Source organism: Neoarius graeffei, chromosome 2 (assembly GCF_027579695.1).
Source record: "Neoarius graeffei isolate fNeoGra1 chromosome 2, fNeoGra1.pri, whole genome shotgun sequence".
Taxonomy (NCBI): Eukaryota; Metazoa; Chordata; class Actinopteri; order Siluriformes; family Ariidae; genus Neoarius; species Neoarius graeffei.
Genome location: NC_083570.1, coordinates 6,412,489 through 6,426,171, shown reverse-complemented (window position 1 = coordinate 6,426,171; position 13,683 = coordinate 6,412,489). Strand labels below are relative to the sequence as shown.

Here is a 13,683-nt window from a genome sequence, read left to right as displayed (position 1 = left end):
AAGCCCTTTCTCCCATTGTAGTGAGTCTGACGTTTGGTTCAGCCAATAATCCTGTATTAGATGATCGTAGTGAACGAGAGGGTGTGTAGGTCTGTAGGAGTTCTTTAATATATGGAGGGGCAAGATTATGGGAGGCTTTGAAAGTGATTAGCAGGATTTTAAAGTCAATATGTTGGGATATTGGAAGCCAGTGTAGTTGAATCAGCAGGGGTGAAACATGGTGGAAGGACTTTGAACAGGTACTAATGCGTGCCGCAGAGTTTTGGATGAGCTGTAGACAATGGGCGAGTTTGTTTGGGATGCCTGTCAAAATTGCGTTGCAGTAGTCTATGCGGGATGTTACCAGGGTATTAACAAGCACTTCGGCAGAGTGCTGGGTAAGTACAAGACGCAGTCTGGAGATGTTCCTGAGATGGAAGAATGCAGTTCGACAGACATTATTGATGTGGTTGGAGAATGAGAGGATGCTGTCCAGGATAACTCCAAGGCTCTTTACCTGTTGAGAGACTGGTATAATGTCCTCACTTATAGAGAGTGATTTGATATTGCTTTTTTGAAGTGTTGTTGTGGTTCCAATGAGTAGAAGCTTAGTTTTACGACTATTGAGTTTTACGTAATTTCTTGTCATCCATGCCTGTATGTCATGGAGACAGGCAGTGAGGGCACTGGGTAGGACACTGGCAGTGGGCCTAGTGGACACATAAAGCAGGGTGTCATCAGCGTATGAGTGAAACCGTATTCCATCGTGCCTGAAAATGTTACCAAGGGGAAGGAGGTAGACAATGAACAGGAGTGGCCCCAATACTGATCCCTGTGGAACTCCATGATGGAGGGTGGAGCTTTCAGTTCGCTGGTCCTGGATCTGGACAAAATAGGTTCTGTCAGATAAGTAGCTCTTAAACCACTTAAAGGCAATACCACAGACTCCTATGCTCATTAGCCACTCTAACAAAAGTTGATGGGATATTGTGTCAAGAGCAGCACTGAGGTCCAGAAGGATGAGGATGGACAACAGACCAGCATCAGCTGTACGAAGGTCATTTGTGATCTTAACAAGTGCTGTTTCAGTCCTGTGTTGAGGGCGAAAACCAGATTGGAATTGCTCAAAAGGGTTATGATATTGGAGGCATGTCAGAAGTTGAGATGCAACTGCTTTCTCAAGTATTTTGGAAATGAATGGCAGATTAGATATAGGACAATAGTTGTTGAGGTCATTACAGTCCAGTCCAGTCCAGATTTTTTCAGTGTTGGTTTGATTATGGCAACTTGTAGTGATGATGGGACTGTGCCTGTTGTCAGAGAGGATTTTATAATGGAGGTTATCAAGGTTATTAAAGCTGGTAAGCATGCTTTAACTAGAGAGGTGGGGATGGGATCCAAAAGACAGGTTGAAGAGTTTGATTTAGTCATGAGCTCAGAGATGTAGTCCTCAGTTGGAAGACTGAAGTCACATAAGGCACTAGGTGAGGTTAGTTTTGTGGCACTTGCTGCCAGCAGTTCAGGCTGGATGACATTTGCAGTGGCCAGCTGTTCATGTATGTTGGTGATTTTAGAATCAAAGAATTTCAGGAAAGCACAGCAGTGGTCATTAGGGAGGTTGTTGTTAAGGCTGGATACTGGTGGTTTCAGTAGATTTTTCACAGTGGAGAAAAGTTTCCTAGTATTCCCTTCACCAGAGCTGATGGCATTAGTAAGGTAGGAGTTTTTCGCTTTTGATAGCATATTGTTGTAGTGAAGTATATGATCAGAATACATTTGTTTATGAATAGTAAGTCCAGTTTTTGCACTAAGCCTCTCCAGGTGACGTCCTGCTGCCATAGCTCCGGTGTATACCAAGGGGCAGAGTGGGTAAAGGAAACAGCCCGAGTTTTAACAGGGGCGAGGGCATCAAGTGCAGAGGATAGGCAGCTGTTATAATAGTCCACTAGGTTTGAAGGTAGAAAAGCAGAGACAGGGCTTGGGCTTGAGGCAATTAAATTAATAAAATCCTCCTTCTCTACATGTCTGATGTTGCAAAAAGACATGATGTGATTTTAACTTTCTGAGCGGTAGGTTAGCATTGAATAAGACAGGCTTATGGTCAGAGATGGGTAGGTCAGCTGAACTGATACTAAATGGGGCAATGCCAGTACAACAGATTAAATCAAGAGTGTGGCCCTTTGAATACGTAGGAAAGTCAATATATTGGGCCATATCAAAACAATCTAACATTGCCTTAAAATCTTTAGTAAGCAAGTTATCCGAGTGGTCAAAGTGGATATTAAAATCCCCCAGTAAAATAATGTTTGGAGACATAGCACTGAAGGAAGTTAACATAGTTGAGAGTTCATTAATAAAAGTATTTGATGGTTTGGGTGGTCTATAGAGTGTAGCGATAATAATAGGTGTGTGTCCATGGAGTTTAACAGCCAACATCTCAAACGAGGATTGCTCAGAAGGCGTATGACATGATGTGGAAGGAGGGCCTTTTGATTAAGTTAAATCATATGGGAGTAAAGGGAAGAGTTTTCACATGGGTTAAGGAATTCTTATCAGATAGAACAATAATGGTGAGGATTAATGGGGTGACAAGTGAGCGGTATCAGGTAGAAAATGGTATCCCACAAGGGAGCATTATCAGTCCTTTATTGTTCTCCATTATGATAAATGACGTTTTTAAGGAAGTGGAGAATTTTGTGGATGTAGCATTGTTTGCAGATGATGGTGCTTTATGGAAAAGAGGGAGAAATGTTGAATATGTGGTGAGTAAGATACAGCAAGCAGTTGATGTAGTGGATAAATGGTCCATTAGATGGGGTTTTAGGATCTCTATTGACAAAACCAAAATAATGTTTTTCTCAGGAAAGAAAATGGCTAAGGATATAAAAGTGAATCTCTCTGCTAATGAATTGGAAAGGGTTGACTCCTTTAAATATCTGGGCATATGGTTTGACCAAAGATTAACGTGGGCAGTGCATAAACAAAAAATGATTGATAAATGCAAGAAAGTAATAAATGTAATGAGATGTCTATGCGGAGTGGAGTGGGGAGCAAGTGGACACGCTCTAAGAACAATTTATACAGGTTTGATTAGGTCTGTGCTTGACTATGGAAGCATAATATATCAGGGCTGAAACTTTCCCAAAAATGTAGGAGTGAGATTTTTTTTTTTTTTTTTGGGGGGGGGGCGGTGTTGCGTGGCGCAGCCGCAAGTAGTCTGGGGGGGGGGGGGGGGGGGGTCACAGGTGCAAGAAGACACATGAGGTAAATGGTTCTTTATTTCACTAAAGTTTAGACTTTTGAACATACATAAAACAAAATTATTTTGCATCATAATGTTGCCATGTCGGCACAGTGATGTAGTGGTTAGCGCTGTCGCCTCACAGCAAGAAGGTCCGGGTTCGAGCCCCGTGGCCGGCGAGGGCCTTTCTGTGCGGAGTTTGCATGTTCTCCCCGTGTCCGTGTGGGTTTCCTCCGGGTGCTCCGGTTTCCCCCACAGTCCAAAGACATGCAGGTTAGGTTAACTGGTGACTCTAAATTGACCGTAGGTGTGAATGAGAGTGTGAATGGTTGTCTGTGTCTATGTGTCAGCCCTGTGATGACCTGGCGACTTGTCCAGGGTGTACCCCGCCTCTCCCCCGTAGTCAGCTGGGATAGGCTCCAGCTTGCCTGCGACCCTGTAGAAGGATAAAGCGGCTAGAGATAATGAGATGAGATGAGATGATTAACAATTTTCTTGGCGAAGGCAGCTTTATTTAGGGTTTTATTGTATGCTTTTCTTTGGAACAATATCAGTTTCCCCAAATGAGGTGGTAACAAAGACTTTTTTTGCAAATGTGGAAAATGCCAGTTGAGTCTGCCTCTTACAATAGTCCTTGCCCCAGCAATGCCTTTAGACAAACACTGTAAACCCCCTTTCAAGCCCATTAAGATTCAAGGCCTTCTTTGAAATGCTCAAAAGATGAAAAATCTAACTGTGACATTCATATATTTGTTTTTTTTTTGTTTGTTTTTAATTTTTTTTTGGGGGGGAGTGTTCAGGTTCAGGTTTTATGTTCCTGATTATACTGGCCTGTGGCCTTCTTGGAGGCCTTGATGACACTGGGTGGGGGCTCCCATCTGAAGCAGGGCTCCAAATCAGCCATCTTTATGGCCATGATTGACGAGAGGGTGCCATCTAGAGCCAAGCTGTTTCTCGTCTTTGTCTTGTTCAGGCCCAACGCAGAAAAGACCCTCTCAGCATCCGCGTTGGAGTGTGGCAGAATGAGGACAAGCTTTGCAACAGCAGAAAGCCTAGGAAACTCTCTTACTCCTGTCACCTGTGCCAAATAAACCAAGAATGCATGGAAATATGCCCATACAATGTCTTTTTATCTCTTGACAAAAAAGTACAGGTTGAATTGATTCACTGACAAAATTCAGATATACAAGCATCTACCATGATGCTTAACATGTACTGGTACGAAAAAGGTGCAAAAGTTTTTTTCTACTTTGTTCTTGTAAAAATCTTTACCTTATTTTTCCGGGTAGCCATTTCAAACCAGAATCTTTCCATTTCAAGCTCCTCTGGGGGCTGCAGAGGTGGCAATGGCATGGTTTGGTACTCAAGGAATTCTTCAGCCAGTAGATCCTGCTCCCCCGGCCCATGGTATGGCAGCAGGTGGGGAAACCTGAAAGCAATGTTGTATTTGAGTTTGATATATGTATGGTCATCAACTAACAGCAGTAAATACATTCATTTTAAGAGATGCCACTTAGGGACAGCTAATGCTCCATGAAGCTAAATTCTAGGTTTAAAATGCTCTTCACTAGCCTGCCCATGTCACTGAATACTCATCTCCCTACAGTGCTAGTTGGAATAATTCAATTGAGCTTGTTGTCTCCAGTGGAAGGGAGGAGTTAAAAAGCTGAGCAAAGATGCAATCAGTCAAGGCAGCCTACCAGTCAAGGACACCTGAAATCTTTAAAAACATCAGTGGGTCGGTTTGTTACTAGACCACCTTTTCATAAAATTGAGGACATTTTATTAAAAATAAGAAGTCGCAATGGTTGAAAGGTCCTTACCTCTAAACAAAGTAATGGACATCTTGGATGTCACATTCGGACCTCTGACGAACATCCACAAATTTGGCGTGCTGCAGTAGGGGCTCCTTGAAGGGAAGTTTCTGCAAGGCATAGGCCACAGCAGTAGTCAGAAACGTCAATGCTGCCTCATGAAATTTCTCCACATGTTGTGGGGTGATGTCGCCTTCTTCCAATAGCTTGTTGACCTTTCCCCTGGTGGTGAGGCCAATGTTCAGCTTTCTTCCTGCCAAACACACAACAAATTAGTTATTAGTTAAGCTGAGTTATTCTGATGATCTACAAGACATATTGGGCAAAGACCATAGTGACTTTGGGCTAACCAAAAGAAAAGGAGCAAGACAAAGCATCATACACAGTTCCAATATAGTTTGGTTATAATGGTTCATAATCAAACACTGACCTGGTAAATGGGTTGCCTTTTCTTTGAAGGAAATTTCCAAAGCCTGCTCACAGTCCTGCAGTGCTGTTGGTACCATGAATTTTGAACACAGCTTGCGAATGAATTTCTGCATCTACAACACATACATTTACACGTAAAACAGTGGGAAAAACTTGCTCCACAAGCTCTCAACAACAGCAACATAAACCAGAATGACAAAAGACAACAGAATTACATTCTGCTCTCCTATTGTACCTCATCATGTAACAAATGAATTGAGGCCTGCTCCCGCTGAAGGAGGAGATTGAAGGTGGTGAATGTTGGTAAGCACGCCTGGAGGAACAGTAGGTAAACCTCAGTCATGGGGTCACTAAATGCTGCCCGAAGCCTCCTGAACCTCGGGTGACTTTCATCTTGAAAAAACAAACAAACGAAGTCGTCAGTAACAGAAGTGCACAGTTAACTGTCCAGTGCCATTTTTAGCATTTGCATATTAAAAATGATTTCAGGTGCCATACCAGCAGATTTGAAGTAGCTGGCCAGAGGGTCGTACAGTCTCAGGATCGGAGTTACACAGACCTCAAGACTCAACCAACGAACCGCAACATGCATGAGGACCTCCATGTACTGCAATTCATGGAGCTCACAAAACTCTGTAACAGACATTCAATTATAAAATCATATTCAGTGTTTACCGCAGAACATTTGTTAGTCAAGGTAGGTGCGGGAGTTGGCCGGTATCAGACACATCATCATTGGAAAGGCTATATTGTGCAGTTTTATATGAAATATGATATGGAACCCCCAAAATAAATATCTTATACAATTTTCTGTAAAGCAACTTCAGAAATTACATTCACAATATAAAATCTTTATCTTTTCAGGGGACCTAGTAAAGGTAGTAGGTGGTTGTTGTCAAGTTGGCCGCCTTAACTGTAAAGTGCTGGGGGAAACTCTGATATATAATGATCTGTAGTTTGCCCTTACAATTTTATACCATCAAATTACATACCTGTCAAGTACCCTTTACGGTTTGTGCTGCCCTTGAACCATAGGCCAAAATCAGTTGCGAAGTCCTCCCAATCAAAACTGGACACCTGCAAAACACAAACTAAACTGTAAAAACAATGCATGTAATCTGAAAAGTTCCATCAGGCCAATACTCACATCACAAAAATCTGCCCCGGCAGATTTTGCAGTGTTGTGAACCACATGACATGGGCAGCCATGGACGTAGACATTTGGGTGCTTCTCCCGGACTCTAGAGGCAATGGAGTTGCGTGAGCCAGTATTTACAGCAGCATTGTCCACTGACAGACCCACACAACAACTCCAAGGAATACCCTTTTCTTCCAGGGTGGCATTTATTTTTGCAAAGACGATCTCCGCTGTCCCACATGTTGTGCCGCTGGTGGTGCACATCCCAAGGAACCGATGGACAACTTTGCTTCCCAGAAATATACGGACAGTTAGTGGGTTCATCTTTCTCTGATCCTGTAATAACAACATGAAAGCATAAAAGGCTTGCATCTTCCTAGTGTATAGATATTTAAAAGGTAAAGCTTAAAAGATTAGAATGGAGGAGAATTATCAGATCCAACAGTTTGGAAAATACCTGTATCATTAGAGCCATCGGTAATTAGTGTGTAAGGTGCCATTTTCATTTTTTCCACCAGCTCGTCCATGAAATATGGGGCCAATGCGCCATTCACGATACATGACGATTTAGTCCGAGCACACTTGTAGTCTTGTGCTGTTTTGGAGTCTTTGAAGCACTCCCGCAGTGTCTGTGCCAGGTGATCAGCAAAAGCAAGGGGAATGTTGTGCTGAATTAATGTGGCAGTCAGTTTCACTTCAGCCCTCCTTGTCTGTAAGAGAAGAAATTTTGTTGAACCCATGACAATAACAATAAAATCATATTCTATTCTATTAGCACTCCTAGAATAACAGTTAGGTTTAAAGACACACCAGAAAAAAAGAAAAATCTTGAACCATGACACAGGACCATGACACATATCATACCTTGACCTCTTGTTCAGACATCCCCCCCAACAAGGGGAGCAGACACAGCATAATTTGTTATTGAGGCAGTGGACTATAGGGCTCTTTGCTTGTCCTGGTGGCTTTTAATTTTAATGTGGCGCACCACATCAGCCACACCCTGGTGGCAACAGGTGTTCTCAACCCGGCATACTGAGCACCAGTAGTGTGTATTCAGGCTGCCTTTAGTTATGAATGGCCACATAGTGGTCCATTCATTTTTAAAACAGCAGCGGTAAGATGCTGCTCCACATAAAGCCCAATTCTTTGGGCCATGTCTGGGCTGCTGGTCTGGGAGGGATGACGCCTCTGCTGTTTCTTGCTCTGCTGTCTGCTGCTCTGTGGTTTCCTGTTCTGCTGTTTCTTGCTCTGCTGTTTCCTGCTCTGTGGTTTCCTGCTCTGCTGTTTCTTGCTCTGCAGTTTCCTGCTCTGCTGTCTCCAAATCTTCTTTCTGCTCTTCTCTTTGCTGTTGTACTCTCTGTCCTGTCTTCCCTATCTGTTGTTGCTGCTCTGTGTCCATTTGCCTTTTTTGGCTGGGTTGGTCAGTAAGATAAAAAAGAATGCCCCTCTTTTGTCCGGTAATTGGTTTCCCCTTTCGGGACATCTTACCTTTCTGAAAGAATTCAAATAGTCATGTTTTTGTCAGGGTGGCACGGTGGTGTAGTGGTTAGCGCTGTCGCCTCACAGCAAGAAGGTCCGGGTTCGAGCCCCGTGGCCGGCGAGGGCCTTTCTGTGCGGAGTTTGCATGTTCTCCCCGTGTCCGCGTGGGTTTCCTCCGGGTGCTCCGGTTTCCCCCACAGTCCAAAGACATGCAGGTTAGGTTAAGAGGTGACTCTAAATTGACCGTAGGTGTGAGTGTGAATGGTTGTCTGTGTCTATGTGTCAGCCCTGTGATGACCTGGCGACTTGTCCAGGGTGTACCCTGCCTTTCGCCCGTAGTCAGCTGGGATAGGCTCCAGCTTGCCTGCGACCCTGTAGAACAGGATAAAGCGGCTAGAGATAATGAGATGAGATGAGATATTTTTGTCATAAACCTACTCAGTCACAACAACACGCATTTTCCTGGGGGATTCGTTTTTCTTATTCTGAATCTTGCTCTCTGGCAATGTATGTAAAATGTATCTACTGTACATAATACAAATCCTGCTGTCAATGTTTTTTTTAAGGTTTTGCATTTAGCCTCTTAATTTATTTTTGTAGCATGGCTTCAAACAAAGGCATAAATGAAGAGCTAGTTTATCAATCATCAGGCCCGCCGACAGGGGGGGACAAACGGGTATGTTGTCCCGGGCCCAGGAATGGGGAGGGCCCAGAACTGGGCTCTCATGAAGTTGCGATTATTTTATTTCATTTCAAAATGTGTTGATTTGGGGGAGAAATGTGCTATATTTGCATTCAGTAAATGATTTCTAGATCTTTTGCCTTTATTGTCTTTGAAAAAGGCGTCAAGAACCCCCTACCACCCCTAATGCAAAAATGGTTTGGTCTGACTCTTTGATTAAGGGGAAAAAAACGACATCGTTCGATCATAGCGCTTCGACAATCAGCGTGCGTGCCATTTGCCAACATGCACAAGTCAGGAGCACAGAAAAGAAAAGAAAAGAGAAAAAGAGAGGAAGAAACCAAGAGACTCAGGGGCTCACTGCATAAATATTTTAAAAAAGATTCGGATGATGCAGCAGGTACTAGCAAAGGCAGTGGGGCAGCTGAGCCAGGTAAGACACAGCCAACTTTTTCCAGCCCCGTAAAGTAACCCCAACCAAGGCACGCACGGCACGCAATTCATGTTACAAACAAGGGGAGAGCAAGTCACACTGAACACCATATCAAACGCACAGGGCATTGAATCATTTCATAACCACAACAGCTTAATAACATTGTGTTTCATATATCTGATTGAAGCTAAGAATATTCACATTAGCCCGCAATCATATCCCGCCATTTCTTGAGCACTGTGTTCTTCTCTGCTTTTCACACTGGACAGTACGCATGCACGCACAACAAAAGTCCGGCGCATTGCATTTCGCACCTGAATAGTTGCAGACTAAGGAAATGTTAAAATGTTAAAACTGTAAAAATGTTGAAATCCTAAAATGAAATGGTTGTTGACCGGTTGAATGGTTGTTGAATACCTGTCATTTAAGGGTTGGAGTGAGTAGAGACTGGGATAAGAGAGGTGGGTGTGGGTTGGCCCGGGGGGGGGGGGGGGGGGGGTGTTAGGGGGGGCCCATTTTGTCCCGGGCCCAGCCAAAGCTGTCAGCGGCCCTGTCAATCATTATAAATAAAAGTAAATGTAACGTGGCCAAGGCCATTCTGTGATGTTAGCTGGAGAAATAGGCAGTAGCAACGGCAGTTTAGCTCTCTAGACATGGCACTAAAAATAAATAGACAAAGTAAGAACACTAAGCTAAAAACGACGACCTTATCTCAAGTTTGACAGCATAAACAACAAATACGCGTGCAGTGCATAACTTACAAACCTGATGGGGATACTTCTCGGACACCTTCAGAGAACGTTTCGTCTGCTACTGGAGTCAAAGAGGATGGAGTTCTGGAGTCTTCTTCCTCAAATGGGTGCATCGAATACTACCACTTCTGATCTCAGCTGAAAGGTGCGCTGCCACCACCTACTCTATGGGAGTGGGAACGCACTGCCTGGTGTTTTGAAGACCAGATTAAAAAAATAGATTTTCAGCGTGTGAAATCGGAAGTATGACGTGAGAGCGTGTGAAGATGACCAAAAGCGTGTGTCTCACTCTCGGTGCGTGAGACTTGGCAGCCTTGATTAATGTCTGTCTGTGTCCGAACGCAAGTGTTCCTAATGAAGTGGCCACTAAGCTGAAGTTAATTTGTCACCACTAAAATGATACCTGCAGGCATGCTAACATGCTAACGGTTCACATGCCGTTTGCATGCTAAATGTATGTGCGTGTTTAATCAGACACACGTGTTCCTAATAATGTGGCCATTAAGTTGAATAATACATGCTAACTGCTAGCCTGCTAACATGCTCAGTGTGTGTGCGCATGGGTTTCCACAAGTGTTCCTAATAATGTGGCCATTAAGTTGAATAATACGTGCTAACTGCTAGCCTGCTAACATGCTCAGTGTGTGTGTGCGCATGGTTTTCCACAAGTGTTCCTAATAATGTGGCCATTAAGTTGTATAATACATGCTAACTGCTAGCCTGCTAACATGCTCAGTGTGTGTGTGCATGGTTTTCCACAAGTGTTCCTAATAATGTGGCCATTAAGTTGAATAATACATGCTAACTGCTAGCCTGCTAACATGCTCAGTGTGTGTGTGCATGGTTTTCCACAAATGTTCCTAATAATATGGCCATTAAGTTGAATAATACATGCTAGCCTGCTAACATGCTGTGTGTGTGCATAGTTTTACACAAGTGTTCCTAATAATGTGGCCATTAAGTTGAATAATACATGCTAACTGCTAGCCTGCTAACATGCTTAGTGTGTGTGTGCATGGTTTTCCACAAGTGTTCCTAATAATGTGGCTATTAAGTTGAATAATACATGCTAACTGCTACCCTGCTAACATGCTCAGTGTGTGTGTGTGCATGGTTTTCCACAAGTGTTCCTAATAATGTGCCCATTAAGTTGAATAATACATGCTAACTGCTAGCCTGCTAACATGCTCAGTGTGTGTGCATGGTTTTCCACAAGTGTTCCTAATAATGTGGCCATTAAGTTGAATAATACATGCTAACTGCTAGCCTGCTAACATGCTCAGTGTGTGCATGGTTTTCCACAAGTGTTCCTAATAATGTGGCCATTAAGTTGAATAATACGTGCTAACTGCTAGCCTGCTAACATGCTCAGTGTGTGTGCATGGTTTTCCACAAGTGTTCCTAATAATGTGGCTATTAAGTTGAATAATACATGCTAACTGCTAGCCTGCTAACATGCTCAGTGTGTGTGTGTGCATGGTTTTCCACAAGTGTTCCTAATAATGTGGCCATTAAGTTGAATAATACATGCTAACTGCTAGCCTGCTAACATGCTCAGGGTGTGTGTGCATGGTTTTCCACAAGTGTTCCTAATAATGTGGCCATTAAGTTGAATAATACATGCTAACTGCTAGCCTGCTAACATGCGCAGTGTGTGTGTGCATGGTTTTCCACAAGTGTTCCTAATAATGTGGCCATTAAGTTGAATAATACGTGCTAACTGCTAGCCTGCTAACATGCTCAGTGTGTAATCTGTGGTTGGTAGAAGAGAGCAACTGGACTTGGTTGAAGACTCTTGAAGACGTTTCGCCTCTCATCTGAAAGGCTTCCTCAGTTCTGTCTGACTAATAGGGAGGATCAAGAACAGAGTTGGGTGTCTAAGACATCTTTTCATGATGCCCTTATCATTAAGTGTAAATGCACTGATTAATGTTTGAATAAAACATTCAACAGCAAGAAGCTAATTGTTGTTGCTACTTCCTGCCTGGACTATTGCAATCCTTTTTCCAGAATTACAGTTTGAATATTAAAGTATATAAGTCTACACCAGCACTTTTATACATACAAGTACTAGTGAACAGGATTGTGAATAAGATTTACTTTAAAATTACAGAGAAAAACATCAGGATGGAGGTGTTGCCACCTGTCCCGGTTTTTCCTGATTGTCCCAGATTTTCATGGTCTGTCCCGGAAAAAATAAAATAAAAATCCGGGACACTGAATGTCCCGGTTTTTTGTACATAATGGGCAAAATGTGTATTTCAACTTGCGAGCCAGCTGAGAACCAGTTTGCTTTTCCGAGCTCGCTGTGCTAAGCGGAGCCACGTCATTATGTCGCTGAATACGTCATTACGTCGCTGTATACGTCAGTTACAGCGCTACGTTTGCATAAACCTTGGCGCGAATATCAAAGCAAAAACATGGAAGAAGCAGCAGCAACAACAACAACAATAATAATAATAATAATGGATGACTTCGCGTTTGTACAGCTGCTGCTTCTCGTCACTTAAAAATGGCGATCTTTCGCGGTCTTGTTATTGTTGTTGGTCTTAACAACTCTGCCCCCCCGCTGACGTAAGCGGTTCTTTCCTCTGGCCCAGCAGAGAGTTGGTGCTAGCCTGGAACCGGTTTTTCTGGCCCCAGAGCCAGTTCTTTGTCAGTGGAAACAGAAAACCCGGTTCCAAACTAAGCACTGGCCCCGAACCAGCCCTGGAACTGCTTTGGGGGAAAAGGAGCAATGGAGGATGCTTGGACTGATAAAAGAAACAGACTCTCTGTTGCAATGGTGAAGGCTGAGCTTCAAGTCAGGCTAAACTTTCAGTTGTCCTGTACTGAGTTCAAGACATTCATTGAAAATCAGCCAGGACTCATAACAGCAGCAAAGAAAAACACCAAATATAAATGGAAGATTAGGTAAGGTTTTGGTGAATTAAATGAAATCCAAATAGTCTTATCTGCCTACTCCTGTATGTACTGTATGTGCCCAGTTATATCAGTTACATGTCCTCCTTTGTATTTGTTTAGCCAAGAGCAGCAGAGGCACAGGCAAGCACAAGCAAAGCACACACCACACTCTAAGCAATCAGGTAAGCTGTTTGACACCTTACATTGTTACATTCAGGTATTCTTAGATACAATGAAAAATTAGATTATTTTTATTCCACATAAGCAAACAACTTAATTATGTATTCCCCTTTTACTTGTGCCCACTACTGCCCCCAGGTGTCCACAACCAAAAAGTGTTGGAAATAAACCAAAATAATGAAGACCGGCTATGGACCCTTTTCACGTGACGTCACGACAAACGCGGCCGCCATTTTGGACATGTACTACCAGTAGTTTACCACAGCCAGCATTGAGGAACGGCAGCAAAGAAAGTGTTTATTTTCAGCAAAACTTCCATCATGCCACTATGTTGTTGTGCACCTGGATGTAGTAACCATCAACAAACAAGGCAAGGGTTATCATTTTATCGGATCCCGGTAGATGCTGACCGACGGAGAAGATGGATAGCGGCATACCAACGCTTGTGTAGTGACCACTTTGTTGGAGGTAAGACGAATAAAATTAGCCAGAAAAGGCATTACATTGCTGTTAACATTCCATTCTAGTTTACTGTAATTATGATCTGGCAGCTATTTACACTGGATCCAGTGTAAATAGCTGCCGGAGCCGACGTCCGAGGTTCCGGAGCGCGCTCGCTCGCGGCCCGGCCGGAGCTGGCGGCCGCGGA

General features: G+C 43.3%; 2 protein-coding genes across 2 annotated transcripts in view; both read right to left on the bottom strand.

Annotated features, from left to right (window-relative positions):
* Nucleotides 1-13,683, bottom strand: part of LOC132877588 (tripartite motif-containing protein 16-like) — a 421,828-nt gene that overhangs the window by 377,050 nt on the left and 31,095 nt on the right. The window lies entirely within an intron of this gene.
* Nucleotides 3,409-7,884, bottom strand: LOC132877417 (uncharacterized). Its single transcript, XM_060913588.1, has 10 exons — nt 7,466-7,884; nt 7,059-7,311; nt 6,611-6,937; nt 6,456-6,540; nt 5,962-6,096; nt 5,699-5,856; nt 5,465-5,576; nt 5,044-5,287; nt 4,493-4,649; nt 3,409-4,298 (listed from the first exon to the last, which is right to left on the bottom strand). The coding sequence occupies exons 2-8, from the start codon at nt 7,074-7,076 to the stop codon at nt 5,046-5,048; spliced, it is 1,077 nt and encodes a 358-aa protein (XP_060769571.1). The 5' UTR covers nt 7,077-7,311; nt 7,466-7,884; the 3' UTR covers nt 3,409-4,298; nt 4,493-4,649; nt 5,044-5,045.